Genomic DNA, 26,659 nt, shown 5'->3' on the forward strand with positions numbered 1-26,659 from the left:
AGAATTTTAGCGAAGCTCCGCCCATCCTCCCAGTCATATAAAAGGCTCCATGGGCGGAGCTACCTTAGTTCCTCTTTCCGCGCCAGCAGCAAAGACACGGACATCGCTCTCTCTCCAATTCATTGACTCTATTTAATTGACCTCGGACTTCCTAGACTACTCTCCCTTCTCCAATCCCTGACTCAGAATCCAGATAAGGCTATGGCTTCTTCTTCTTCCTTTTTTTTAAAAAATGCTCCGCTTGCGGAGCCAATCTCCCTGAGGCAGATAAACACTCTAAATGCCTCCTATGCTTGGGCGAATCGCAAAACCGCCAAACGTGCGAGATCTGCAGGGCCTTTACCACCAGAGCCCAAAAAAGCAGAGATTCACGCTTAAAGGCTTGCCTTTACAAGCAGGCTTTAGCACCAGATGATCCCCGCCCTTCTCAGCCTGGGGATCAGTCCCTCCTTCTCCAACAGGAGGCCCAGCCTGCCCAGACTCCTCCCACCCAGGAGGAAAATACTCATGCCGCGGTTTCTCTCCCAGCTGCAGAACCGCCGCGAAAGAAAACAAAATCTTCAAAACAGCCTTCTCAGCGCCCAAGCAAAAATCTAAAGACAAACAAGATAAAACTCAGGGACGGCAACTCACTGGCAATCAGCCCTTGAGCCCTCCCACATTAGAGCTCCCGGCTCAGCCACTTCAGCTGCTCCAAACGGGGCGATATCAACCCTCTCCCTTTCTGGAGATCGAAAATCCCCCTCAACTCCTCCCCTTTGAACTTCTCCTCCCAGCTCGGTACCGACCATGAGGCTGCAACTGCTCTCCCTGATTCTCCTCCCTCCCTCCCTCCAGTACAACTTCCTCCTCTTCAACCCCCCCTCCCTCCCCGGTACCAGCAAACAACTCTGAGCTTCCTACTCCGCCACGTGACAGGCGCTCGCGGCGCAGGAGATGATCTCCTTCTTCCTCCCGGTCCCGATCCAGGTCCAGGAGCCCCTCGCGCTCCTCCTCGAGGCATCCAGGTCGCTATCCTGACCCTCGATTCCCTTACCCTTGCGACTATCCCTACCCAATCTACCCTCCTCCTTTCCCCTTCTACCTGGGATTTTACCTTCCAGGAGAACCCTTCTGTCCTCCTCCTCCCCATGCTCCTTCATCCTCTCGCCCACCCCCTTCAGCCTCCATAGCAGCCCCTCCTCCTGCTGCTTCCTCTCCTCCACACACACCTATTCCTCCTTCGGCCCCTGCCTTGGAAGACCCCCTCCCTGAGGACAATACTATTGATCTAGATTCATCCACTGACTCTCCACCTTCTCCCCCCTCCCCCCAGACCCAGACCCAGAAATAACACCAGAAGATTTTAAAAACTTCTCAGCCCTTTTGATCAGGCTATCAACGGCCCTTAACATCACATCCTCAGAATCCACTGATGTGGTTCAAGATCCATATTTCCCATCAGCTGAACAACAACAGCCTCAAACATCTACCTCCCTTCCTACCATTCCCTACCTCTTAAAACTACTAAAGACTACAGGCATAGCCCCACACCTGGTTCCAGCCACCCCCAAAAGGGCAGAAAACTTATATCGCATTGACCTTTCCTCTGCCCCTTGGCTTTCAAAGTTGCCCAAAGCAAACTCTATTGTCACTAATGCTCAACCAAAGCCAGTCCAAAGAAACCAATCAGTCCCTTCTGACAAAGAAGGGAGGAAACTTGATGCTATGGCAAAGAAATTCTATTCCTCTGCATGCCTCTTTGCTCGTATCGCACATTATGGCGTTTACCTGAGCATTTACCAAACTTTCCTCTGGAATAAACTTGGCCCTTACCTTGACTTACTACCACAAGCTGACCAAGCAATGGCAAAAGCATTTAGACAAGAGGCACTCCTTTTATCCAATGTCCAGAAAGACCTGGCTAAAAATACTGCTGACTCTTCAGGCAAACTCATAGCGGGAGCAGTCGCTCTGAGACGCCATGCCTGGCTCAGATCCTCTACTCTCTCAACCTCACAACGCTCGTTCATTGAAGACCTCCCTATGGATGAGACTGGCCTCTTTAACCCAGAGACCGATTCTCAACTAGAACACTCTCACAAAATGAATCAGACTGTCAATAAATATGGCAACCAACCATACCAACCCTACAACCGTCAAAGATGGGGAACATGCTACCACTATCCTCAACCTTATTGGGGCCACTACAATCCCTCTTCATACAGAGGCAAACAACGCCCTCAATTCCCCACTACGGGATCCAAGAGACCTCCTCCTCTCTTTAAGGGTCAGTACCGGGGCTCCAAACTACCTGACAATAAGAAACAGCGCTTTTAGCGCTATCCCGTCCCCCACATGCCAACCCTTACCTGACCCTCACCATTTTTATTTTGACAGACTTCATTTTTTCTTACCACAATGGCAGGCCATAACTACCGACACCTGGGTCCTTGATATCGTAGACAGAGGCTACGCCATAGAGTTTGACACCCTCCCTCTGCCAGGGAGGGTTGTCCTGACCCAATCATCACCCACCCTATGGGATGAGGTCTAGTCTCTCCTACTCAAAGGAGCTATATCCCCCACCCCTCCCCATCACCTACATTCATGCTTTTTTCCAGATACTTGCTTGTGGACAAGTGAGATGGCGGCCTTCGCCCTATTCTCGACCTCCGTGATGTCAACTACTTTATCAAACCACGTAAATTCCGTATGGTCACTCTACCTACCATCCTTCCCTTCATTGGGAAAGGCGCCTGGTTGGCCACCATTGACCTCCGGGACGCCTACTTCCATATCTCAATTAGGGAATCTCATCGTAGATACCTCATCTTCACCATAGACAACCACTCCTTTTCCTTTAATTTGCTCCTTTTTGGCCTTTCAACTGCCTCTAGGGTGTTTACAAAATGTATGGCGGTAGTTGCCTCCCATCTCCGCCAACGTGGTATTACCGTTTTTCCATATTTAGACGACTGGTTTGCTGCCGCAAAATCCTGTAATCAGCTGTCTTCTGACATCCATTATACTTCGTCTCTTTTACAGAATCTCGGCCTGCTGGTCAACCCCGACAAGTTGCACCTGAAACCAACCCAAAACATACAGTTTATTGGAGCCATCATAGACACCATCACACAAAAGGCTTACCTTCCAAAAGATTGGTTCCTCAAACTCAGAGACTCCATCATCGACCTCCTGTTACAGGGCCGCTGCTCCGCCTGGTCTATCCAGTCCCTCCTTGGCCATATGTCTTTCACTACCAACGTCACCCCATTTGCACGCCTCTGCCTTCGTCCCCTCCAATCATGGTTCCTCTCAGTGTTTGACCCCACTCACAACAAACAATCCATGACCCTCCATCCCTCCCCCCTACGATACTCCCTGTCATGGTGCACAAAGGAGTCCAATGTATGCTCGGGGTACCTTTCATAAGCCCTCACCCATCACTCCCTGACAACAGATGCCTCCTCCATGGGATGAGGTGCTCACCTTCAGGGTCTCACGATCAGCGGACACTGGTCCCCTCAGGAACAACAACACCACATCAATGCCCTAGAACTCCTAGCAGTCGAGAAAGCTCTTCGAGCCTTCTCGAACCTAGTCTCCAATCAAACATTACAAATACTAACAGACAACACAACTGTCAAATATTACATAAACAAACAAGGGGGAACTCACTCCCACACACTCCTCCATCGCCACCCAAATTTGGGAATAGTGTATCCTCCACAACACATATCTCATAGCAATTCATCTCCCCGAGAGGAGAACACTCTAGCGGATTTCCTGAGCAGAACGCCATCCAACAACCACGAATGGTGCCTGAACCCCAAACACTTCCACTCACTAACACTCCAGTGGGGCACTCCACAGATAGACATCTTCGCATCCCTAACAAACACCCACTGCACTCTCTACTGCGCAAGGCTCTGCCCTCGCGCATTCCCAGGCTGCTTAGGAGACGCCTTCCTTTTTCAGTGGTCGCAGGGCCTTCTATACGCCTTCCCCCCCTCCCCCTCCTCATCAGGGTTGTAGCGAAACTCATTTCGGACAACTGCATTCTCATCGCCCCGTGGTGGCCACGCCAGCCGTGGTTCACCCCTCTCCTTCAGGTGTCACAGGGCACCTTCCTTCACCTTCCACCAGAACCCGATCTCCTCACACTCCAAGACGGTCTGATCCACCATCCAGACCTCCGCCTTCAATTGACGGCATGGAGGATCACACCATGTCCCACCTCTCCGAGTCAGTCCGACTCATAATTCAGGCAGCCCAAAAGTCATCTACCAAAAAATCCTATACATACAAATGGAACATGTTCCAAAAATTCCTACAACCTTTGGGACATCAACCTACTTCAGCCCCTGCGTCCCTTGTTTTGGATTTCTTAGTTCATCGATCCAATAAGGGCTATACCCTTTCTTCTATCAAATGCTACCTTGCAGCACTCTCCTGGTACAGGAGAAAATCAGGCCAACTGTCCCTTTTTCAAGACCCTCTAATTTGGCTTTTCCTCAAAGGATATAAAAATATCCATCCACCTGTAGCCCCGCCTCTCCCGGCCTGGAGTCTAGAGCTCGTCCTCTCCCAACTTTCAAACCCCCCCTTTGAACCCATGTCAACTATCGACATCTCTCATCTTTCATGGAAAACTGCCTTCCTCGTTGCAGTTACTTCGGCACGACGGGCCAATGAGTTAACGGCTCTCCGTTCTGCCCCCCCTTTCATCCGCTTTCATGAGGACAAAGTTATCCTACGCACAGACGTCACCTTCCTTCCTAAGGTCATGTCCCATTTTCATATGTGCCAAGATATTGTTCTACCAGCCTTTCTCCCAAATCCCTCATCTCCCCTCGAAGTTGCCCTTCATTCCCTGGATGTTAAAAGGGCCCTCTCCTTGTACTTACATAGAATGGCCCCTCACAGGAAATCTCCTAAGTTGTTTCTCAAATATAGAAAGGACGTCCTGGGCCTCCCAGTGACTTCCCAACGGCTTGCTTCATTGATAGTATCTACAATCCAGTTAGCCTATCAGTTGGCAGGTAAACCTCCCCCTCCAGGAATTAAGGCCCACTCTACAAGAGCAGTTTCTGCTTCTCAAGCCTTTTAAAGGGGAGTTTCTGTTGCAAAGCAGCAACATGGTCGACACCATCTATGTTCGCTGCCCACTACAAGCTCAACATCCTCGCCAAAAAAGATGCATCATTTGCCAGAGCCGTTCTCTTCTCCTGCGTGGCATGACCCACCTCCAGGTACATAGCTTGTCAAGTCACCCATATGTGCGCATTTCACAGACAGTACAAAGAAGAAACATGGGTTGCTTACCTGTAAAAGTGTTTCTTCAAGTATACTGTCTGTGAAATTCGCACGAACTCGTCCGTCCTCCCCTCTAAAGTCATGCCTAGTGATTCGCTGCTAAGGTAGCTCCGCCCATGGAGCCTTTTATATGGCTGGGAGGATGGGCGGAGCTTCGCTAAAATTCTTTAATGAGCTTTAAATGTCCGAATTTGCTGCGCATGCACGGGGATAAACCCATATATGCAAATTTCACAGACAGTATACTCGAAGAAACACATTTACAGGTAAGCAACCCATGTTTCTTCAACGTTCTTAATTTTTAATCTTATCTATTCATCCCTACCCTTTCCCCAGTCCAGTGACCCAAGACAGCTTACAAAATATTGAAATCACTATTTAAACTGTAATCAATAAATACACTCGTATACATGCCAAATACTTTGAACCGGTGCTTGGCTGCTGTGTCAGACTGGATGAGGGCTAACAAATTGAAACTGAATCCAGACAAGACAAAGGTCCTCCTGATCAGTCGAAAGGCCGAACAGGGCATAGGGTTACAGCCTGTGTTGGAAGGGGTTACACCCTCCCGAAGACGCAGGTTCGCAGCTTGGGAGTGATCCTGGATTCATTGCTGAGCCTGGAACCCCAGGTTTCGGCAGTGGCCAGGGGAGCTTTTGCACAGTTAAAGCTTGTGCACCAGCTGTACCCGTACCTTGGGAAATCTGATCTGGTTACGGTTGTCCACGCTCTGGTCACATCCCGAATAGATTACTGCAATGCACTCTATGTGGGGCTGCCTTTGAAGACGGTTCAGAAACTGCAGTTAGTCCAACGGGAGGCAGCCAGATTACTAACAGGAGCTACATACAGGGAGCATATCACCCCCTCTGCTGTGTCAGCTCCACTGGCTGCTTGTCCACTTCCGAGCTCAATTCAAAGTGTTGGTGTTGACCTATAAAGCTCTATACGGTTCTGGCCCAGCTTACTTGTCCTAACGCATCTGAATCTACGTCCCACCTCGTAACTTAAGCTCATCCAGGGAGGCCCTGCTCTCGCTCCCATCAACATCACAAATGCGGCTGGTGGGGACGAGAGACAGGGACTTCTCGGTGGTGGCCCCCCGCCTGTGGAATGCGCTTCCAAACGAGATACGATCAACCCCATCCCCCCTGGCTTTCAGGAAGAAAGTAAAATTGTGGTTGTGGGACCAGGCTTTCGGTCAGCAGACATAAATCAGCACTTTAGTGGAAAGGCGATTTACACGAGGATACGATTCTATTGGTAACTAGCTGTACCCGCCACGCGTTGCTGTCGCCAACCTTCCATCCCTCTTTCTCTCCTTCTTTCCTTCCTTCCTTTGCTCTCCTTCTTTCCTTCCTTCCCTTTTCTTTTTTCCTTCTCACCTTCCTTCTCTACCTCTTTCCTTCTTTCCCCCTTTTTCTTAACTTTTTCTTTCTCTCCTTCCTTCCTTCGCTCTTTCTTTCTTTCTTTCTTTCTTTCTTTCTCCCCTCCCTTCCCTTTTTCTGTATCGTCATTTAGCTTTTCGTCATATAGATATTTTGGGTTTTTAAGTACTTTCCGCTGGTTTATTGGGGGGGGGGGGGTTATGAGTGATGGTCACTCATTGGTCTGTTAGGGGTATAATGTCCAAATTTGGTGTCAATTTGTCCAATGGTTTTTGAGTTATGTTAATCCCACAAATGAACATTAGATTTTGATTTATATAGATTGTTGTATACTACATTATTGTAATTATTTATTATTTACAATCTATTTTTATTATCTTTATTTATTTATATAGATTATTATATCGAATATTGTATTCTACATCATTATTGAATTATTATGTATTATTAGACCAAATATTTCATTTTACACTAAGTAAAGGTAAAGATTTTCCCTTGACATTAAGTCTATTATTATTATTATTATTATTATTATTATTATTATTATACAAACCCAGAATTAAGAGTTCCAGTTGAGGAGAAAAAGGCCCTTTCCTGACTGAACTTTGGACTAAGCACCACACCCAAGATGGCGGATTCGCGTCAACAGGTCAAGAGTCTCATTCCCCTCAGTGGGCTGTAGCAGGAGGAGGACTCCCGTAGCCGCCATCTTGGGTGTGCAACTTTACCTGCCGAGGCATTCGATCACGCCCAAGATGGTGGCTACGGGAGTCCTACTCATTCCCCTCAGTGGCTTATAGCAGGAGGAGGTCTCCCATGGCCGCCAGCTTGAGTATGTCATTCTTTTACTGGGCTTCCTCACGCCCAAGATGGCGCCTTCGGCAAGCGCAAGGAGGCCCTTATAGTCGGCCGTCTCCTTAGCGACGCCTGGGAAAGGCCTCCACCAGAAGTGGGAAAGGCGCAAAAGGCATTTGCGGCCTGACAGAAAAAGAATGTTGTTTTTGTGCTGCCGCGGCCTTGCCATGAGAGGAGGTATCCCAACAATAGTAATACCTTGTGGGTTTGAAAGGACTCCATCTCCCGGTGTGCACCACTGCAGAAGAGGGCCGCTTTTGGGCGATGGGGTGCCGCATGTTCTCATGCCGTCCTTTGGTTTCCTTGGCCTCAGAAGGGTCTGGGATGGGGGAATTGGGGGGAATTTGCATATGCTAATGAGCAGTGAGGGAGGATGGCCGTTGGTGCCTCTCATGCTGGCTGTGCCCGCGTGACGGGGGGGGGGGGAGAAGAGAATGGGTTTACACGCAGGCGCAGTGTTCTCTTTTTTCTTTGTAAATATTTAAAGGTCTTATTGTTTTTTGGGAGGAATTTTTTTGAGTGTAGGACATAGATTGTTTTGAATGGTGTCTTGTGTCCAAATTTGGTGTCAATTCCCCCAGTGGTTTTTGAGTTCTGATGGTATCACAAATGAACATTACATTTTTATTTATATAGATTAAGGCTTTTATACTGTTTAATTAATGGCGTATGTATTTTATGTATTTTCATTGTTTAATGGTCTTGTTTTAATGGTTATAGTATTTAATTGTTCATATGTAACGGCATCGAATTACTGCCAATGTAAGCTGTCCTGAGTCCCCCTTCGGGGGTAGAGAAGAGACAGGATATAAATAAATAAATAAATATCAATAAAATATATGTAAATATTATTTAAACATTTAATCAATCTATACAATCAAAACCATTTTAAAAATAATTGAAAGCCAAAAGAAAGCACACAATTAGAAAGAAAGTTTCATAGAAAGTTTTAACAAGGGGTGAGATGACTTTTTTTTGTTAGAATCTTTGGCTTTACCTTTGTGAGCAGGGTTAAAACTGCCCCTAGCTCTTCTTTTTCATCCTGTTTTCTGGGGCACCCTCCATCATGTTTGTTTCCCAGGAATCCTATGGGATTACACGGTGAAGCATCATTCCCACAAGGCTTCTGGAAAATAATGTGACAGTTCTAAGTTAGCCAGAAGAAGTCTGCTGATGTTGCTGTCATCTCCACAAAAACTACTAAAATGACATTTCCTTAATTCCTTTGTTTCTGTGTGAGAGGGAGGGTGGGGGAGGGAGAAATGGGAAGATCATTTTGGGATATTCTGCAAGACCTGTTGGGGAAAATAAGGATAGAAATTGTTTGGGGCCAGATTTGTTTCTAGAATTTCAGTGGTATTTATCAAAAATATAGCATTAAGAGTAGCCATGCTGGATCTGACCAACAAATTATATACTCCAACATTCTGTTTCCTTCCTAGATTTATCAAATTCTCCTAAATTGATAGGTGGATTGGGATTGCTTTGTTGGAGTGTTCAACAGCCAATCATCAGACTGTGCTATAGATTGTGTGTGCACATGTGTCTTCAAGGCACTTGTTGACTTACGGTGACCCCATGAATTTCATAAGGTTTTCTTAGGCAAGGAATGCTTACAGGGTTGCCAAACATTCAGTTGCCATCTGGCATTTGCTTGTTGTGCGAGAACCAATCCAAAAGGAGTAGAGCAAAGAAGGAATGGCTGGAGCAAACCTTCCCTCAAGTCCTCTGTCGTGGGTTAAATCAGGTTGCACAAAGCTTGTCTGTTTAAATAAAAACAAACAAATACATTGTAATTCTTTTCCAGGGCAGCTGAAATTATTTAGCTGGGGAAGCACAGTTCTGTGACCTAGATAAAGTATGCACACTGAGGCGACATTACTTATGATTTTTGCTTCTGAAATTTCACTTGGCAGCGCTTACATCCCTGCTGGTGCGCCTTCTCAGCCACAAGGTCTTGACATTTGGAATGCCTTTTAAAAGGAAGCTCTTCATTGATTTTAGTACTCTGTAGCAGCCACGGTAACATTCCTCTTCTTCTGTAAGTTTCAAGGAATATACTTGATCTCAAGTAAACTTTTACTATAATTGACACCTCACCTTTGTGGCCATGGGGGGGGGGGGGTAGGAGACAAGGGGGTTTATTGCCACAACTTCTCCCATTACTTTTTCCCTCTCTGCCTTGTTCATAATGGCCATAGTGATTTGTGTTTCTCATATTACCCCATAGTTGGATTTAAAACAGAGTTAGGCAAGGCGGGGAAATGTGGTTAACCACCTATGTCAGCTTAGAGAGCTTTGCCTCTGTCTTGGCCTTTTGTGTTTTTTAACAATGCCTGCTGAATCATGAGGCAATGAGGACCATCCCCCGGTACACACACTTATCACTTCCTGCCAGTCCTGACCTTGGCTGGATAGCATCTCTTTTGAGAAGTGTGTATGTGATTTACAAGGGTAGACAAAAAGATATTAGACAAAACTAGAAAGTTGGTGGTAGCTGAGAGCCAGGAAATGGGGCTGTGCCAAGGAACCAGCCTCTGGGAAACCCGTGCCTTCTTCCTTTAGCCTTCCCTCACCCACCCCAGGATTGGAAATGTTTTCTGCTCTCTTGTTCCATACTTCATCACTTCTGGCATCCTTAGAACAGCTTTCTCCATCTGCTTTGATGCCTCAGAGATGAGTCTGGCAGCCACTTCCATCATTACAAGACACTATATGGGGAAGGGCATGTGTGTTGTACTCCCATCACATCTGAAAGGGGGGGCAGTTTTGTGGTTGATTTGGTGTTAAGGCGACTTATCAATTTAGAGCCTCCTAAACAGTCCCTCACTCACCTCCTGAGGATGGGGCTGCCATGTGAATGTTCACATGGCTGCCCAGCTTTGCGAGGGATAAACATTTCAAATACACAACTAAGCAAAGCTGTGAATGTGAAATCCATTAAAGTGGGAGGCTGACTGAATGTGGAACACAGTTTTACCTTGAGACAATATCATTCATTTAAGTAGTTTCTGTCCTTCCTTTCTCCTGTGGTCAGGCCCAAGATGATTTACAACACTTTCTGTGCACAGGATCTTCAAACAGCTCTGCAGTGCAAATTTATGTGCCAACAGGAATAATGCATGCCTTTCTGGTGCTGGATTTCATGGTGTAGAAACCACCAGTGTTCTGTATCTATACTTCCTTTATCTAAATTCAGTTTCCATTTCTATGCACTTGTAGGATGGAGTAAAATGTTTGAATGACTTTTCATGCTGTGTCAAAATGTCGTTCAAGTGTTTCCAAGTGTTGGTCCCAGTATTCTCCAGGAAAGGACTGGCACTAGCAGAAATAGCTTTAGGAAATGTTATGACATTGTGAAAATGTTTCAAAACCTTGCTAAGTTCCCAGAACTGGAGCAGGAACATTCTTCATGCAGAGCAGCATATATTAGAAGAGCTCACCCTGGATGCTTTTCCTAGCCATTGCTGGGGAAAAGCCATGGAGGAGGAGAGCCTACTACATGGCTAAGTTTTGAAATCATGCATAAGCTGCACAACTTGGAGCTTTAAAATTACAGGACTGATGTCAGTATGATCCAGACTTCTGGAAAACACCCCCCCCCCCCCAAATTGGTCCTTGATCTGATCCTGCCAATTTGCTTGCAGGAATTATTGGTATTTTTTGTGAAGTTTTCATAAAGAAGAAAGGATATCTTAGAGTGTGAAATGATACTGAATCCAAACATGCAATTATGATATAATGGGGCCTCCCCTCACTCAGCTGTTATGGAGTAAATGTTTTATATAGTTGTGTGTAGAACACAATAGATGCTGACTAGTGCCTTAAGTGGTTGGTGAAAACATTGGTGTGAATTCATTCAGGCAAAGCATAGGTTAAGCAACTTATTTTTTACTCTGTTGGTCAAACACAAGCTGGCTGCAAAAGATATTTGTAGGAGGCTGGGAGAGTGCAGCCGGCTGGCAAGTTAGGCAGCAGCCCAAGTGCAAGGCAAGCTGAGCCAGGCATGGCAAATAAAATCTTATGATTGACCCAAACCATGTAGACCCAATTGTCAAGAAGGCGAAAAGAAACAGGGGAAGCTTAAAGGGGAGATTCTGGAGCAGAACAGGCAGCCTTTGCTGTGCACAGAAAAAAAATCAAGTAGCAAGTAGGGCAGTCTCCTCCCCCCCCCCTCTCTTTTCCTCTCTGTGTGTACCTTCAAGCTGCCTGTTGACTCAGATAATGCCACTACCTAAGACTTCTTGGCAGGAATCCAGTCAAAGAGTCATATTCTGTGGGATTTCACACTGGGAAGAAAGATATAAGAGTGGTGTGAGGGCTGCCTGGCCTTAATGTAGGAATCATTTTGGCTTAAAGGGGCATGAACTTCACATTTCAATGTCAGAAAGGATGTCACATGGAGGAGGAATGGGCAAGCTTCTTTTCTGTTGCTCTAGAGCAGGCATGAGCAAATTTTGTCCTTGTCTGCTCTATAGACTAGGACACAGTGGAGCAATGGGTTCAATGGGCAGGAAAACCTAAACATTAGGGAGAACTTCATGGTGGGAAGAGTTGTTCGAGAAAAGAATCTGTTACTGCCTGGGAGTCTGGTGAAGTCTCCTGCTCTGTAAGTTTGAAGCAGAGACTGGATGACTATCTTTTGGGAGGGCTTTGATTGTGTTTTCCTGCCTGGCAGAATGGGTCTTTGATTCTATAGCCTCATTTCTCTATGAACCTCTTAGTGTGTATGACAATGGCCTCCAAACTTTTTATGCAGAGGGCTGGTTCATGGTCCCTCAGACTGTTGGGGGGCTGGATGATAGTTTGAAAAAAAACATGAATGAATTCATATGCACACTGCACATATCTTATTTGTAGTGCAAAAAACATGAAAGAGCAATACAATATTTAAAACAGAGGACAATTTTAACCAACATAAACTTACCAATATTTCAATGGGAAGTGTGAGCCTGCTTTTGAGTCAAGATAATTAAGATTGTTGTTGTGTGCCTTCAAGTTGTTTCAGACTTAGGGTGACCCTAAGTCTAAAATTTAGGGCAGGGGGCAGGTAAATGACCTTGGCAGGCTTTATCCGGCCCAAGGGCCTTAGTTTTGGGGACCCCATGTGTGGCTTTGTCACTACCTGACTGATACAGTGAGAGACAAGTCCCAGCTCAGCAGCTTTGAAGATTGATGGTAAGGACAAGGGAGCTGGAACAATGAAGTTTCTGTTGTCTCTTGGGCCTCTTGTTGCATCCATGCTGATAAGAGCCAAATGAGTAATTCAACCTGGTTTACACTGCTGACCCTTATCTGGAACAACAGCTTTGATTACAAAGAAGCTCCAGAACCTTTATTTTGCGTTGAATCAGCAATGTGTATCTCCTGTTTAAAAGAAGTGAGGGTAGGCATCTCTGGGTCAAGGTGACCGCTTGATCAATAGCTTCTCCTTTCTATTTGTTTGGAAATTTAAATGCAATAAATTCTTTTTTTTATTTGAGGTCTCCAAAGCTGTGAATTGCAAAAGATAACCAGTAGTAACTCTACTGAAGAAGTGTTTTTATTGGACTAATCTGTTAGACCCTCCCTATTGCTTCTCCCCAGTCTTGGTGTCTAGTTTAAAAATTTGCCAGCCCAAGCCCTTTGCTGTCTATGGCAAATGACATTATCCTTCCTTCGTTCCACACACAGAAGCCAGCTAGACTGGAAGCAGGGGTTGGGAGGCGGCCAGAATAGAGTTTATTTGCTAGTTCTAGTTGGCGGGAGAATGATGGGGATGTAATGGGATGGAAATACTATAGGGTTATTTTTGTATTTTTTTGTTCTGTTTTCTTTCTTTTTTTCCCATTGGATTTAAGTTATTATTTTTGAAAATCTTAATAAAAAAACATTTTTAAAAAGAAACCAGCTAGACTGGCAAGGGGCATTTTCCTTCAACATTGACAAGAGGGAGGGTTTCTTCCACAGCACCTGAGAGCAATGATTTACTCTATGAGGGACAGAACAGACAAAAGTCACACTCAGCTCTATTTTTCAATAATGAGAAATGGTAGGGCACTGAAGGAAAACCAGAGGGTTGTCACCACCCATTAATTAGCACCTGCTGCTTGAGGCAGTTGTTTCGCCCTGCCTGGTGGTACTCTGCCAGTCACATCCCGGATTTCTTTTAAGTTTTAGTATCTGTTGTTTGAAGCTGTATCTCCCAGTGTGTCTCATATTGGTTTGATCATGTGCTTTATTAGGAAGAACATGGACTAGCTACTCTTTTGTGCTGAGATGTGTGATCCTCCTGGACCAAAAAATATGGCAGGACTGAAATAAAACAGCTATTTGGGAATGAATGAAGTTTGCCTCAAGCTAGAAAACTTTCGGTCTAGATTAGTTTTCCCAGAACATGGCTCTCTTGAGATATATTTGACTACAATTCTCATGTTGTCTGGCGATTATATGAGTTATCTTCCAACAGAGAGGGAGGGAGGGAGGTGGGGAAGGCTAGTCTAGAATGTGTTTGGAATTAGAAGTGACACCATCAAAACCTGAAAGGAAGGGCAAAGAAAGGTGCAGGTGTCTGCAGAAGCCTTTCCAGGATGTTTGTGGCACCATAGAGAGACAGACCCTATAATAGCTTCTTTGTAGAGGTCACTGGGTGACATGGAAAATTATTGGTCCTAATTACTGCCACTTTCTGGAAATCATTTTCCCCAGAGGCCCTACAAAACTCCGGAATGCTTTTAGAAAAATTTTTGGATTGGGAATTCAACAGTCAGTTCCTGGCAATTTTAGTTTTGATTTGTCTTGGTTAGTGGTTTGGAGCACAGCCAACTTGTCAGTCCAAGCAGGCAGGCAGGCAGGCAGGGAGGGAGGGATAGGCAATGTGAAAGCTCAGCCTGTGTTTGAATGGGAAGGTGCTCAGTTTGAGGAACTGCACAAGAATTGGCAGTTCTGTAGATCCACGTGTCACTCTATTGGCTCTTCTGGATCATTTGATTCTGCTGCAGGACTGCCCTATGTTTGCTAGTGCTGAAATTCAGCATAGACTCGGCCACCAGTGCCCCCCTCTGGCAAACTATCACAGCTGCAAAACATCTGGAATTGCCTGATTTTCACTGCTAAGTTCCTAGTTTGAAAGCCTTGCTGCCTTACAGGGTGTAGCCCCAAGAAGTTTCATTTCTCCCAGTGTGAGACATTTCTCCTTTTGGGCTTCACTATGACTCCCTCTCCGCCACCCCTCCTGCCACCCCCAATCATTACACTGTGGCCTCTTACTATTTGTAGCATTCAACTATAGTCTAGTGTGCTGTGGCTCCATTTATTCAGCACTGCCATAAATGATTCACAGAGAGCAGTGTTGGCTTTGTACTTTCTTATTTGTCACAGAGCCTGTTGCTTTGGTTCTACATGATGATCTTTTCTATTGCAAATTGCCTATATGCTGATGAGAAACATGCAGGGAAACAAACTTCCCCAATATAATAGCTTTTATATTTCCAATGGACATGCAACTGAACTTCTGCTGTACCTTATTTTGCCTACTTGAAAACTGGGTGGGGCTGGTGTGGTAGTTTCAGGGGTCTGTTTTCTGGAACACTGTGTTCCAGAAAAGATCAAAACACCTCTCTTAAAAACACTCTCTTTTGGTTAGGGCTTCACAGACTAACCAAAAATAAAACAAAACAACAAATAGAAAATCCATGCCTGCTTTAAAAAACAATTTTTAAATTATGGAACCATGAGGAAAGGGAACATGCAACCTATTTAAATTGTGAATTGCTGCTTTCGAGGCTTTCAGCCTTTGTGGGTGGTGGAAAAAGGGAGGGCCGGGGAGTCTTAGTGGACTGAGGGCTACAAATAGAGCTTTGTGGGACTGCATGCAGCCCCATGGACATTTGAGCCATCCTTGCTTTTTATCAGGGGCTGGAACCCAGTGGTGGAGTATGTGGTTGCATGCAGAAAGTCCTAGGTAGGAGGTGATGCTAAAAGGCCTTCTCCATGTGGTATCTTGGAGAGTTTCCTTTGCCAAAGTAGATTATATGAACCTGGTATTGGGCAGGATTCCTTGTTACTTTATCCACATCACTTGATCATTAGTTATGTGATCAAAAGTAGGGGGCATTTTTAGTTTGAAATCTGAATTCATTTGGAGAGACGTTTGGGAGTGCGTGTATTCCATCGGTGGTGGTGGGGTGGTGGTGGGTGGGATAAAGATGAAAGGGTAGGGCCAAAACCACCATTCTTTTTATGCTAGCCATTCCGCTTTAATAGAGGTGTTTTGATATTTTAGAATACAGAAGACTCTGTACCCATGTTTGGAAATCAACCAATTGGAAAATCCTCTAGGGACAGCTTGGGACTCCATAGGGGCCTAAGTTGGTCCCAAAGTCTAATGTTCCCAAGCCACTATCTTGATATGATGATAATACTGCATATTGTTTTAAATGTAAGGGCGAGAAAAAAGATGAGAGCAAGCAGCTGAAGTTGAAAGATTCAGATGAAAAGGCCGATTGCCAGGATTCTGCAGCTCCTGATAAGCTGGTAGTTTCTCTGAGTCCAAGAAGCCAGGTCTTGAGGCAGAGGGAGGACTTACTCCCCACCAGGCAATTACAGACACTTGAAGGCCCATTGCTATAATTTCTTAAGTGAGGAAGAGACAAAAAGTAATTGAGTTGCTCCAATGGTTGTTAAGGTGGTGTTGACCTAATTAGTCATCTGGTGTCTGAAGGCAATAGGCTATAAACTTCCCAACTAATCTTTAGTAGCTTTGTTGCTTTCAATTATCTTTCATGGTAACTTGCCCTGCCACTGAAAGCCAGCCCCCTCTAGATGTGTTGGACTGTAGCTCCCACCATATTCAGCTTACAATTTGGAAGGCACCAAGCTGGAATGGGACACCTGAGAGTACTGCATTCTCCAGGGAATGGTGATTCCACATTTGGAAGCAAGCCACATGAAACTCCATAACAATAACTCAGCCCACTTCATAGAAAAAATCAGCAATCTCAAGCTAAATACCAACGACAAACTGATCAGTTTTGATGTGGTGTCTCTATTTACCATGGTCCCGGTAGCAGACACCATTGCACTAATCAACCAGAGGTTCCCAGAAGACATCACGGCTCTGTTTCACCATTGCCTCACCACCAGCTACTTTCAGTGGGACAATGAATTCTACGAACAGAAAGATGGAGTAGCTATGGGGAGCCTTCTTAGCCCGGTCATAGCTAATTTCTACATGGAACACTTTGAAAAACAAGCCCTGGAAACAGCAACAAAAAGCCCACTGTATGGTTCAGATATGTGGATGACACTTTCACCATTTGGAGCCATGAAGAAGAAGAAGAACTAAACAGGTTCCTGGACCATCTTAACAGCATCCACCCAAACATCCAGTTCACCATGGAAAAAGAAAATGAAGGAAGACTGCCTTTTCTAGATGTCCTAGTCATCTGTAAACCAGATCAACAGTTGGGTCACACCGTTTACAGAAAACCCACAAACACAGATAGATATCTATATAAAAACTCCAACCATCACCCAAGTCAAAGAAGAAGCACCATTAAAGCCTTTGCAGACCGTGCAAAAAGAATCTGCGAACCCCACCTCCTTCAAAATGAACTGAACCACCTAAACTGGGCTCTACAGGCCAATGGATCATGATCATCATCATCATCATCATCATCATCTTTATTTGTACCCCGCCACCATCTCCCTGATGAGGACTCGGAACGGCTTACATGAGGCCAAGCCCAAACAACAAATACAATAAAAATACAACCAAAACACAACCGAAAAAGCAAACAGTAAACAGCAACATCATAATAAAATAAAACATGTAAATACATAGCAATATAAAATTACAATAGACACAATCACAATGACAGTGGGCGGGCTACATGTAATGATTGAAAGAGAGACTAATTAAAACTAATTTAAAACTCGGGAGAGATAAAAGAGACAGATTATTTGCGGAGGAGAGCTCATTATAGCGGGGGATGTGGAATCAGACTTTCCCACAGAAGGGGAACAACATATACTCCAATGACAGAACATTAAGGCTAAGCAGTAGTGTGGGATTGTATGCCTACTCTCCAAAGGCGCAGCGGAAGAGCCAGGTTTTAAGGTCCCTTTTAAAGGTTTCTAGGGTAGGGGCTTTCCTAATTTCTCCAGGTAGTGAGTTCCAAAGTCGGGGGGCCACAGAGAAGAAAGCTCTCCCCCTTGTACTTACCAGGTGAGCTTGTGAAGTTGGCAGGGGTGAAAGAAGGGCCTCCCCAGATGAATGGAGGGCCTTAGGTGGTACATGGAGGGAGAGACGGTCACGAAGGTAGGCTGGTCCCAAACCGTTGAGGGCTTTGTAGGTGATAACCTGCACCTTGAATTGGGACTGGAAAATAAACGGCAGCCAGTGGAGCTCCTTAAACAGGGGGGTTGACCCCTCCCTGTAAGTTGCCCCAGTTATTAATCTGGCTGCCGAGCATTGGACAAGTTCTAGTTTCTGGGCCGTTTTCCAGGGCAGCCCCACATAGAGAGCATTACAGTAATCCAGTCTAGAGGTAACTAAGGCATGGACCACCATGGTCAAGTCAGACTTCACGGGGTAAGGGTGCAGTTGGCGCACAAGTTTTAATTGCGCGAAGGCCTTCCTGGCCACCGCCGACACCTGCGCATCAAGCATCAGTGCCGAGTCCAGGAGGACCCCCAAACTGTGGACCTGTGATTTCAGGGGGAGTGCAACCCCGTCCAGCACAGGTTGCCACCCAATACCCCAGTCAGCCGAGCGACTGACGTGGAGGACCTCTGTCTTGTCAGGATTGATCCTCAGCTTGTTCTTCCTCATCCAGGTCGTCATAGCAGCCAGGCACTGGTCCAGTATCCTCGGGGCTTCCTTGGAGTCAGGTGGAAAAGAGTAGTGGAGTTGGGTGTCATCTGCGTAGATGACACCGTACTCCCAAAACTCCGGATGACCTCACCCAGCGGTTTCATGTAGATGTTAAATAGCATGGGGGACAGAATAGAACCTTGCGGGACCCCACAGGTCAACGGCCAGGTCCGAGCAGGAGTCCCCCAGCTTCACCAACTGGTAACGACCCTCCAGGAAGGACCGGAGCCACAGTAGAACCGTGCCCCCGAGTCCCATCCCAGCAAGCCTCCCCAGAAGGATACCATGGTCGATGGTATCAAAAACCGCTGAGATATCCAGGAGAACCAGCAAGGTCACACTCCCCTTATCCAGTTCCCTGCGGAGGTCATCCACCAAGGTGACCAAAGCCGTCTCGGTACTGTGCCCAGGCCTAAAGCCAGACTGTGAACGATCCAGATAATCGGTGGCATCGAGGAATCCCTGAAGCTGCGAGGCAACCACCCGCTCCAAAACCTTGCCCAAGAAAGAGAGGTTGGAAATTGGTCTGTAGTTGTTACATACAGTCGGGTCAAGGGAGGTTTTCTTTAATAGAGGTTTTACCACCGCTTGTTTAAGACAGGACGGGAATTTCACCTGGCCCAATGAAGCATTTATTATTGCAACAAACCCTTCCAACAGCCCTTCTTTGGCCAGTTTAACTAGCCAGGACGGGCAAGGATCCAGAGCACAAGTGGTTGCCCTCACCGTCCCAAGGATCCCCTCTACGTCATCAGGTAGAATAAGATGGAAAGAATCCCATAAGATCGAACAGACAGGTGCCTCAGTTACCTCATCTGGCACTGTGTTAAAACTGGAGTCCAGCTCGAGACGTATCTGAGCGACTTTGCCTGCAAAATGGTGCGCAAAATCGCTGCACCGAGTTGCCGAGTTGTCCATTAGCTCCCCAACCTCAGGAGGCCAGAGAAGCTCCCCAACAACCCGGAACAACTCCAATGGTCAATTTGCTGCAGACGCTATGTGAGCAGTCGAGAATACTCTTCTGGCTGCTCGCAAAGCTGCGGAGTAAGCCCTAAGAGCGGCTTTAGCCCTTGCTTGATCATACACACCCCAAGATTTCCTCCAGATGCTCTCTAGACCCCTCCTCCAACGCTTCATCTCAGCCAGCTCCTCTGTAATACTCCACCTCAGACATCAGAAGAGCTGCAAGACCGAGAACAAGCCATGAGAGTAAAGACAAAGGAGGAAAAGTGTTCTTGCCATACATCAAGGGAACCACTGACTGCATAGGAAAACGGATGAGAAAACACAACATATAAACTATCTACAGACCCACCAAGAAAATCCAACAAATGCTATGTTCAGCAAAGGACAAGAGGGATCCTCTCACTTCTGCAGGAGTCTATTGTATACCATGCAGCTGTGGACAAGTCTCCATAGGGACCACCAAATGCAGCGCCCAAACACGAATCAAGGAACATGAAAGGCACTGCAGACTCCTGGACACAGCATATTATTTGAGAACACAGAAATGCTGGACCATTCTTAACAACCACCATGTCAGACTACACAGAGAAGCCATTGAAATCCACCAGCATGTGGACAATTTCAACAGAAAGGAGGAAACCATGAAAATGAACAAAATCTGGCTACCAGTATTAAAAAAATTTAAAATTACAACAGCAAAACAACAGAGGAGAAACAATCAGGCACATCTAATTACCTTTCAACAAAAGATTGCCCCAGGCACTGCCAGGCCATCAAATGCTAATCAAGGTGGTCAGTTGAAACATTCACACCTAGCTCCAACAGACAAGAGTTCTTTGCCCCACCCTGGTCATTCCACAGACATATAAACCCACTTTCCTAGTTCCAATAGACCTCACTACCTTTGAGGATGCTTGCCATAGATGCAGGCGAAACGTCAGGAGAAAATGCCTCTAGAACATGGCCGTATAGCCCTAAAAAACCTACAACAGCCCAGTGATTCCGGCCATGAAAGCCTTCAACAATACAATCATCATCATCATCACCATCACCATAATTTTTATTTATACCCTTCCGCCATCTCCCAGAGGGACTCAGGGTGGCTCACAATGCATGATGGAGGGTAGATAGACAGGAGAATGTACACGATTGGAATCCAAAGACCTTCAAAGCAGTGAATTAATAAATAAGTTCTTCATACTACATGTATAGGTCTGGCAATGAAACTTGTAGTCCCTAAGACTGACAGCAGACCTCCTTTCCATTATGTTGCAAGTGATGAAAGCTTCTAGGAAGCTGTCTGTTCTGATACTCTGAGCACAAATAGGGCACTTTCAAGGAGTTTCTTTTAACCTTCAGGGCGAACATGTAGAAATATATCCACCTTAATCTTCCCTTCTTTGTCCACTTCTTGAAAAAGAGAGGACTTTCATATTCCTCCTTAGAGATGCAGCTTAACAGCTGTCACTTCCTTGAAGCCACCCTCTGCATCTTCATGATTTTCTTTACTTGAGGTTAAGAGATTTCTCCATGACCTGTGCAACCCTTACCCATCAGCTTCTTCTCCTGCACCATCAATGGAGCATCATTGTCGTCCTTTCTGTGTTGGGACATAATCCCTTTGAACCATAGGCAGTTATTTACTTGGATCTAGTTCCCATTAAAATGTATTCTTGGTCACCATAATACTCTGCTGCAAGAGTAAAAAGAACTGTATACAGGCAGTCCACAAGTTACAAACATCTGACTTACAAATGACTCCTAGTTAAGAATGGGGGTGAGACAACAGTAAGTGAGAGAAATGAAGATTGTGAACTACCTTACCCTTGTGGAAGAAAAGGTCAGAGTATAAATTAGAGGCAGTCCTCAAGGTAAGACAAAATAGGTTCTGTAGATTTGTTCTTAAGTTGAATGTGTATGTAAGTCAGAACAGACACATTTTTAAAGTGTAACTCCAGCCAAAATGTGTATTTTTTACTTTTGGATTATATAGGGAAGTGTTAAGTGTGGTATTTGTTTTTCTGTATGTGCCCCTGTTAAGAAGATTCCACCTCACTTTCTGTCTCTATGTTCATTGAATTTTGAAAACTGGCTTGTTGTGGAAACAAGGATTGGTGAGAAAACTTCAGTGGAGACCTCTTTTCCCCATGATAACTCTTTCATGAGTGAATTTCTCTTCCGAGGAGTAGATATGTACATTTGGCTGGAGGTGGGGTCCCCCTCTTACCTCTGAGAAGATATTTTCCTACTTACTTTTCTCCCAAAGCTGTTTTTAGAGTGAGATGCTCTGCTGTACTTTCCCCAATGCTCAGTTTCTACATTGATTGAACATTTTAGAAAGCCACCACAGTGTTACTAAGAAGTCACACACAGTGTAAAAGGGTGGAGCTCTTGCAAAAAGGCCTTTGTAGGTCTCTTCCAACTATAATTGGCTCATTTTTCTAAGATTCTGAAGGGTCTGCACAGGTGGCAGAAAGTCCCATATCTGTGACTTCACAGATGACTGCTTGAGAAGCCATGGTTAAAGATTTGCAACCTGTTCTTATTGATAGAAGCCACAAAAAGGGGAAAGGGGAGTCATTTTAGTGTGCTGCAAGTGATTCAGTTCTACCTTAATGCATTATGTTAAGGGAAAAACTGTCAAGCTCAACATTTGGGACTGTCAAATAATAAGAAATTTGTACAGTTACAAAGAAAAAGGGGAAAGGAAAGAACAGTGCTTTTAAGCTCTTTCTCTTGGGATGCCAAGAAATTTTATTAGCTGGCTTCTCTTTCACTCAATGTTTTTCTGCTCCAAAATGCCAAAAGTATAAAAGAAAATTGGGATTTCTCCTGGCTTCAGTCCTAAGAGGCAGGGGGGCGGGCATGTCTCAGGCCAAGCTGGCCAAGTACAGAAGAAACTAGAATGCTCCGTATGAGTTAGTGAACAGGATCCAAGTTTGGCTTGGAAGGTTCCTTCTGCTCCATAAAGCATCTCTGCAGTGATTTTAATATAGGTATAGTATGCTCATGCCTAGATGTATCAATCTGGCTGCCATATTTTGAACTAATTGGGGTTTCTGAACTTGGGACAGAGGTAGCCCAATGTGTGGCACATTGCAGAAGTCCAGTGGTTCTCAACCTTCCTAATGCCGTGACCCCTTAATGCAGTTCCTCATGTTGTGGTGACCCCCCAACCAAATTTGGCATAATTACCCAATACACCCAAATTTGAATACTGGTGGGGTTCCTACCGAATCCAGGTTAGGACCCTTAATATACAACCTAGATTCAAGTTCTGGTTTGTGACCCTGTTTATGGTTTACTCATTCCATCTATTTCAGTGGTTTTCAACCTGTGAGACCCCAGGTGTTTTGGTCTACAACTCCTAGAAATCCCAGTCACTTTACCAGCTGACATCTGGGGGCCCACAGGTTGAGAATCACTGATCTATTTGATAGATATTCAATTTCCCTCTTATACAGGAGATAAAATTAACCATGCATATATTGGAGCATTTCTTCTGGTCTGTCACTAATGCACAATATTTTTAATTGTTTTTATTGGGTTTTTTTTCTTTAGATACCACCTTTTGGTACATGCAAAAAAGAAATTAGTTGATAAGGGATGGGAGAGTCAAAATAAGCAATGCTGGGTTTTTTCATGGCTCACTCAACCATGAAATTTTCTATCTGGGTATCGCTGCTGTGTGTATAATCAATATACATGGATGCCTATACAAAATACAGTGTCATAGGCATAATGTGGAACTGGTTTACTGCAGTGTCCTGTTGCGTATGTGTGAAGTAACCGTGCTTGTGTGTATGTAGAAATAAGCTGTCTCTAAAATGCCGGTATCGGGATCTACCTATTCACTTTAGATTCTAAAAAGCATTTTGCAGGAATTCCTACTCTTTTGGTTGGAGACCCAACTTACAATTCCGACTTATTTTCAGTATGATGTTTTCTGCATTTAATCTAACATTGGGTCACGGCTTTCACAAAAGCCCCCTTGGTATTATGATGTGGTCTTTGTCTGTACTTTAAATAATTGCTCTTTGATCAAGCTCCATTTCTTCCCAATGGGTGCACACACCTTATCTGTTAATAAGGAACAGGTGAACTGTTCAATAGTCAGCTTTTGCGGCATGCAGCGGGAGAACTTTTTAATTGATTATATTGCTCCAATGAAGCACCACTCTCTTTTGTGGGGGGGGGGGGGGGGTTGAAAGAGTAAAAGGGATACTCTTTCACCCCCCCCCCCCCACAAAAGAGATGGTGCACATCTTTTTTGGCAGATTTTATGGGATTTCGTCAAGTGTGTGGGCAACGAAAATATCAAAAGTTGAAGCAGGTGGTAGAATTGGGTTTCTTTTATTTTTCAGGTGGGGCGTTGGTGCCTTTGTTAGCCTGCTCCCCTTTCCTGAACTTGCAAATGTAGTGCTATGCCAAATAGCCTTAACAACAAAGCAGATCGATTTGCAGTATTACAAGCTGCAAGATTCCATTTTCACTTATTGTCAAGTTTGGAAATTTCAGTATGCACATTAACCGAAATTACAGTGCTATGAACATAGCAAAACACTTTTTTGAACATTATTTATTTCATTTTCCCACTTTCAGGATGTTGGGCTCTTGGAATACCAGCACCATGCCAGGGACTACCCTTCCCATTTGGCCCCTGGGTCTGTCTTGCAGCCACAAAGAAGAAGACCATCCTTACTCTCTGAGTTTCAGCCAGGAAATGAAAGGTAAGGGTAATGGGGAGTTCTCTGCCTGTGCGGGGTTGTGAGCAGTATCTTGCAAAACCTGGAAATATAAAATGATGCCCAAGAAAACCATCAAGGCTATGTTTTGGTAAAGATTCTAGTAATAGAGGTTGAGTAGAGGCATTTTATTGTCCTGAGCTATTCAGTTATATTGTCTGTGCCCTGCAATCCACTTGCAGCATTCCAGAGAGGGCAGAGATATTTGCAATTTAAGTGCACCCCTGGTATTCTCTGGGATATTGCAAGAGATTCTGGGAACAGGTGTAGCTTCTGTGGTTTTTCTTTGAGAACTTACGCAGCTGAAGGGTCTCTAAGGCAATATATTCATCCCTTGATTCTCTTTATACTGCTGCAGCCAGTGTGGTTCCTCTCAAGTTGTGGAAGGGTGGTAGGATACATGTTTGGATGACAAAGCTGCCAGATTCATTTTCTGGCATCTCAGGTTGAAATAGGTACCAGGTGAAGAGAACACTTGTCTGAGAGTAATGATAGTAGTCTAGATCACTGCTGTGAATCCTGGCCCCAAATGAGGTCCTCTTAGCTCAGTGTTGGGGGGTCACGAAAAATTTGGCAACAGTAAAAAGTTTCTAAACAACACCCATTTACACAGTTTGGAGAGCAACAGTGTGCAGTATTTACAGTGGACACCGCAGAAGATGCTTCAGCTGTTCTTAGCAAAAAGGGAAATCAGCCAGTTTCACAAGCCATGCAAATGCTGATTTAGTATCAGTAAATGTTTGATTTGTATACCTATTTTATATTTCTGTATACCCAGAGTCATGCCAAAATTTCTTATATGGTTGCAAGCGGAAAAAAATTAAGAAGTTTTCGTCCAAATGGATCAACCATTTGATTACACAATTATAGTACTGTGTTTCCACCTTCGTTGCCATGGCTGTATCCTAGGGAATTGTGGGGTTGGCCTCTTAGGGAGGGGCCTTTAGAATTATGAGCTCCAGGTCTTCATCAAACTGCCAAACTTGGGATTCCATGGCAGTTGAAGTGGAATCGTTGGGTTATAAATGGCCCTCTAGTATCAGTTAGCTTTCTGAGTACTTGAGCTCAGCACTTAAATCTCACCTAATGCTTCCCCTCTGTTCTCCTTCCCTCTCGCCCTTTCCCCCTCTATCCCTCCCTTCCTTGTAGTTCATCAAATCATTACCCAAATTTCACAAGCTAAAATCTGCAGCAATAGTTTTGTTTTAATATGTAAGAATAGGTATTGTTTTTGGCATAGTTTTTCTTCAGGGAAACTATGTCCAACTTGTAGTCCTGAGGACTAGAGGATTTTAATAAGCCAACCCCCTCTTTCCTCAGCAGAATAACATACAGTGTAATCTGAGGAGTCTTCCCTTCCTTATCCCTTTTCCTAACTATTAGTCCCAAAGGATAGCCCAAACATGTTAGTGTTGCAAAGTTTCTGGAAACTGCGTATACAAACGTGTTTTATACAACTTGATGGGGCTGTAGGTCCCCCTCCCATCCCCACCTCCTTGACTTCTGGTACAGCCATGTTTTAGCTCTGAGCTTCAGGTGTTCACTGCAATGTTTGGAGTTGGATTTTGGTTTCTCTATATCATGAAGACGTTGGTGATTGAGAGAAGGGGTTTGCTTCTGAGTATGTATTGCCCCTGGTGGCGCAGTGGGTTAAACCGCTGAGCTACTGAACTTGCTGATCAAAAAGTTGCAGGTTCCAATTCGGGGAGCAGCGTGAGCTCCCGCGGTTAGCCCTAGCTTCTGCCAACCTAGCAGTTCGAAAACATGCAAATGTGAGTAGATCAATAGGTACTGCTCCAGCGGGAAGTTAACGGTGCTCCATGCAGTCATGCTGGCCACATGACCTTGGAGGTGTCTGCGGACAATGCTGGCTCTTCGGCTTAGAAATGGAGATGAGCACCAACCCCCAGACACAACTAGACTTAATGTTAGGAGAAAACGTATAGCTTTACTATGTACCTTTTTGCTCCTTTGTTGTCTCAACCGGATGTAGAGATCCCCAATTGACAGATCCCAGACATATACAATATTTTTGGGTCCAAGTATTGAAATGTGCCCAGAAAAAAAACAAGGAGTCAGTGCCAAAATTAACATACATTACTTTTGTAGATTTCCAGAAAGTTTGGTGGGTGTTGGCAAAGGGATTCTTATTGTACAGGTTATACCTGGGGAGATTGTTGAATTGGATCCTTTTCCAAGTTTGTGATTTATGATCTCCTGAAGAATATCCCGACTGTGTTTCTTGGAAGTGGTTGCCAGAAGGAGGTTACGGAGTTCCTTCCTTCCTTCCTCCATCAGGAGAAGTTTTTAAATATAGACTGTATAAACATATGTCAAGGGTGACTCAGGCCTAATTAATCCAGCTTTGGTGCGGCAGCCTGTGGACTGAGATGACCTCTTGTGGACCTTTCCCACATCTCCCACTCCCTTCCCCTGGGTTTCCTGGACCGAGTTGTAGCTGGAGGCTGCAGGTGGTGGTGGCTTGGCCTAGCCTGTCACAGCAAATACTTTTGGGTTTTTTTGGCAAAGAGGCACCCCCCCCCCCCACACAC

The 26,659-nt window shown here is 45.0% G+C and overlaps 1 protein-coding gene across 13 annotated transcripts in view; it reads left to right on the plus strand.

Moving 5' to 3' along the window:
- The window catches only part of NCOR2 (nuclear receptor corepressor 2), a 343,965-nt gene that overhangs the window by 97,729 nt on the left and 219,577 nt on the right, over window positions 1–26,659 (plus strand). For all 13 annotated transcript variants that reach the window (XM_060785561.2, XM_060785569.2, XM_060785570.2 and 10 more), the window contains exon 3: window positions 23,965–24,092. In XM_060785561.2, coding sequence (XP_060641544.2) covers window positions 23,965–24,092 — 128 coding nt within the window. The remainder of the gene's footprint in view (window positions 1–23,964; window positions 24,093–26,659) is intronic.

Source organism: Anolis sagrei, chromosome X (genome assembly GCF_037176765.1).
Source record: "Anolis sagrei isolate rAnoSag1 chromosome X, rAnoSag1.mat, whole genome shotgun sequence".
Classification (NCBI taxonomy): Eukaryota; Metazoa; Chordata; class Lepidosauria; order Squamata; family Dactyloidae; genus Anolis; species Anolis sagrei.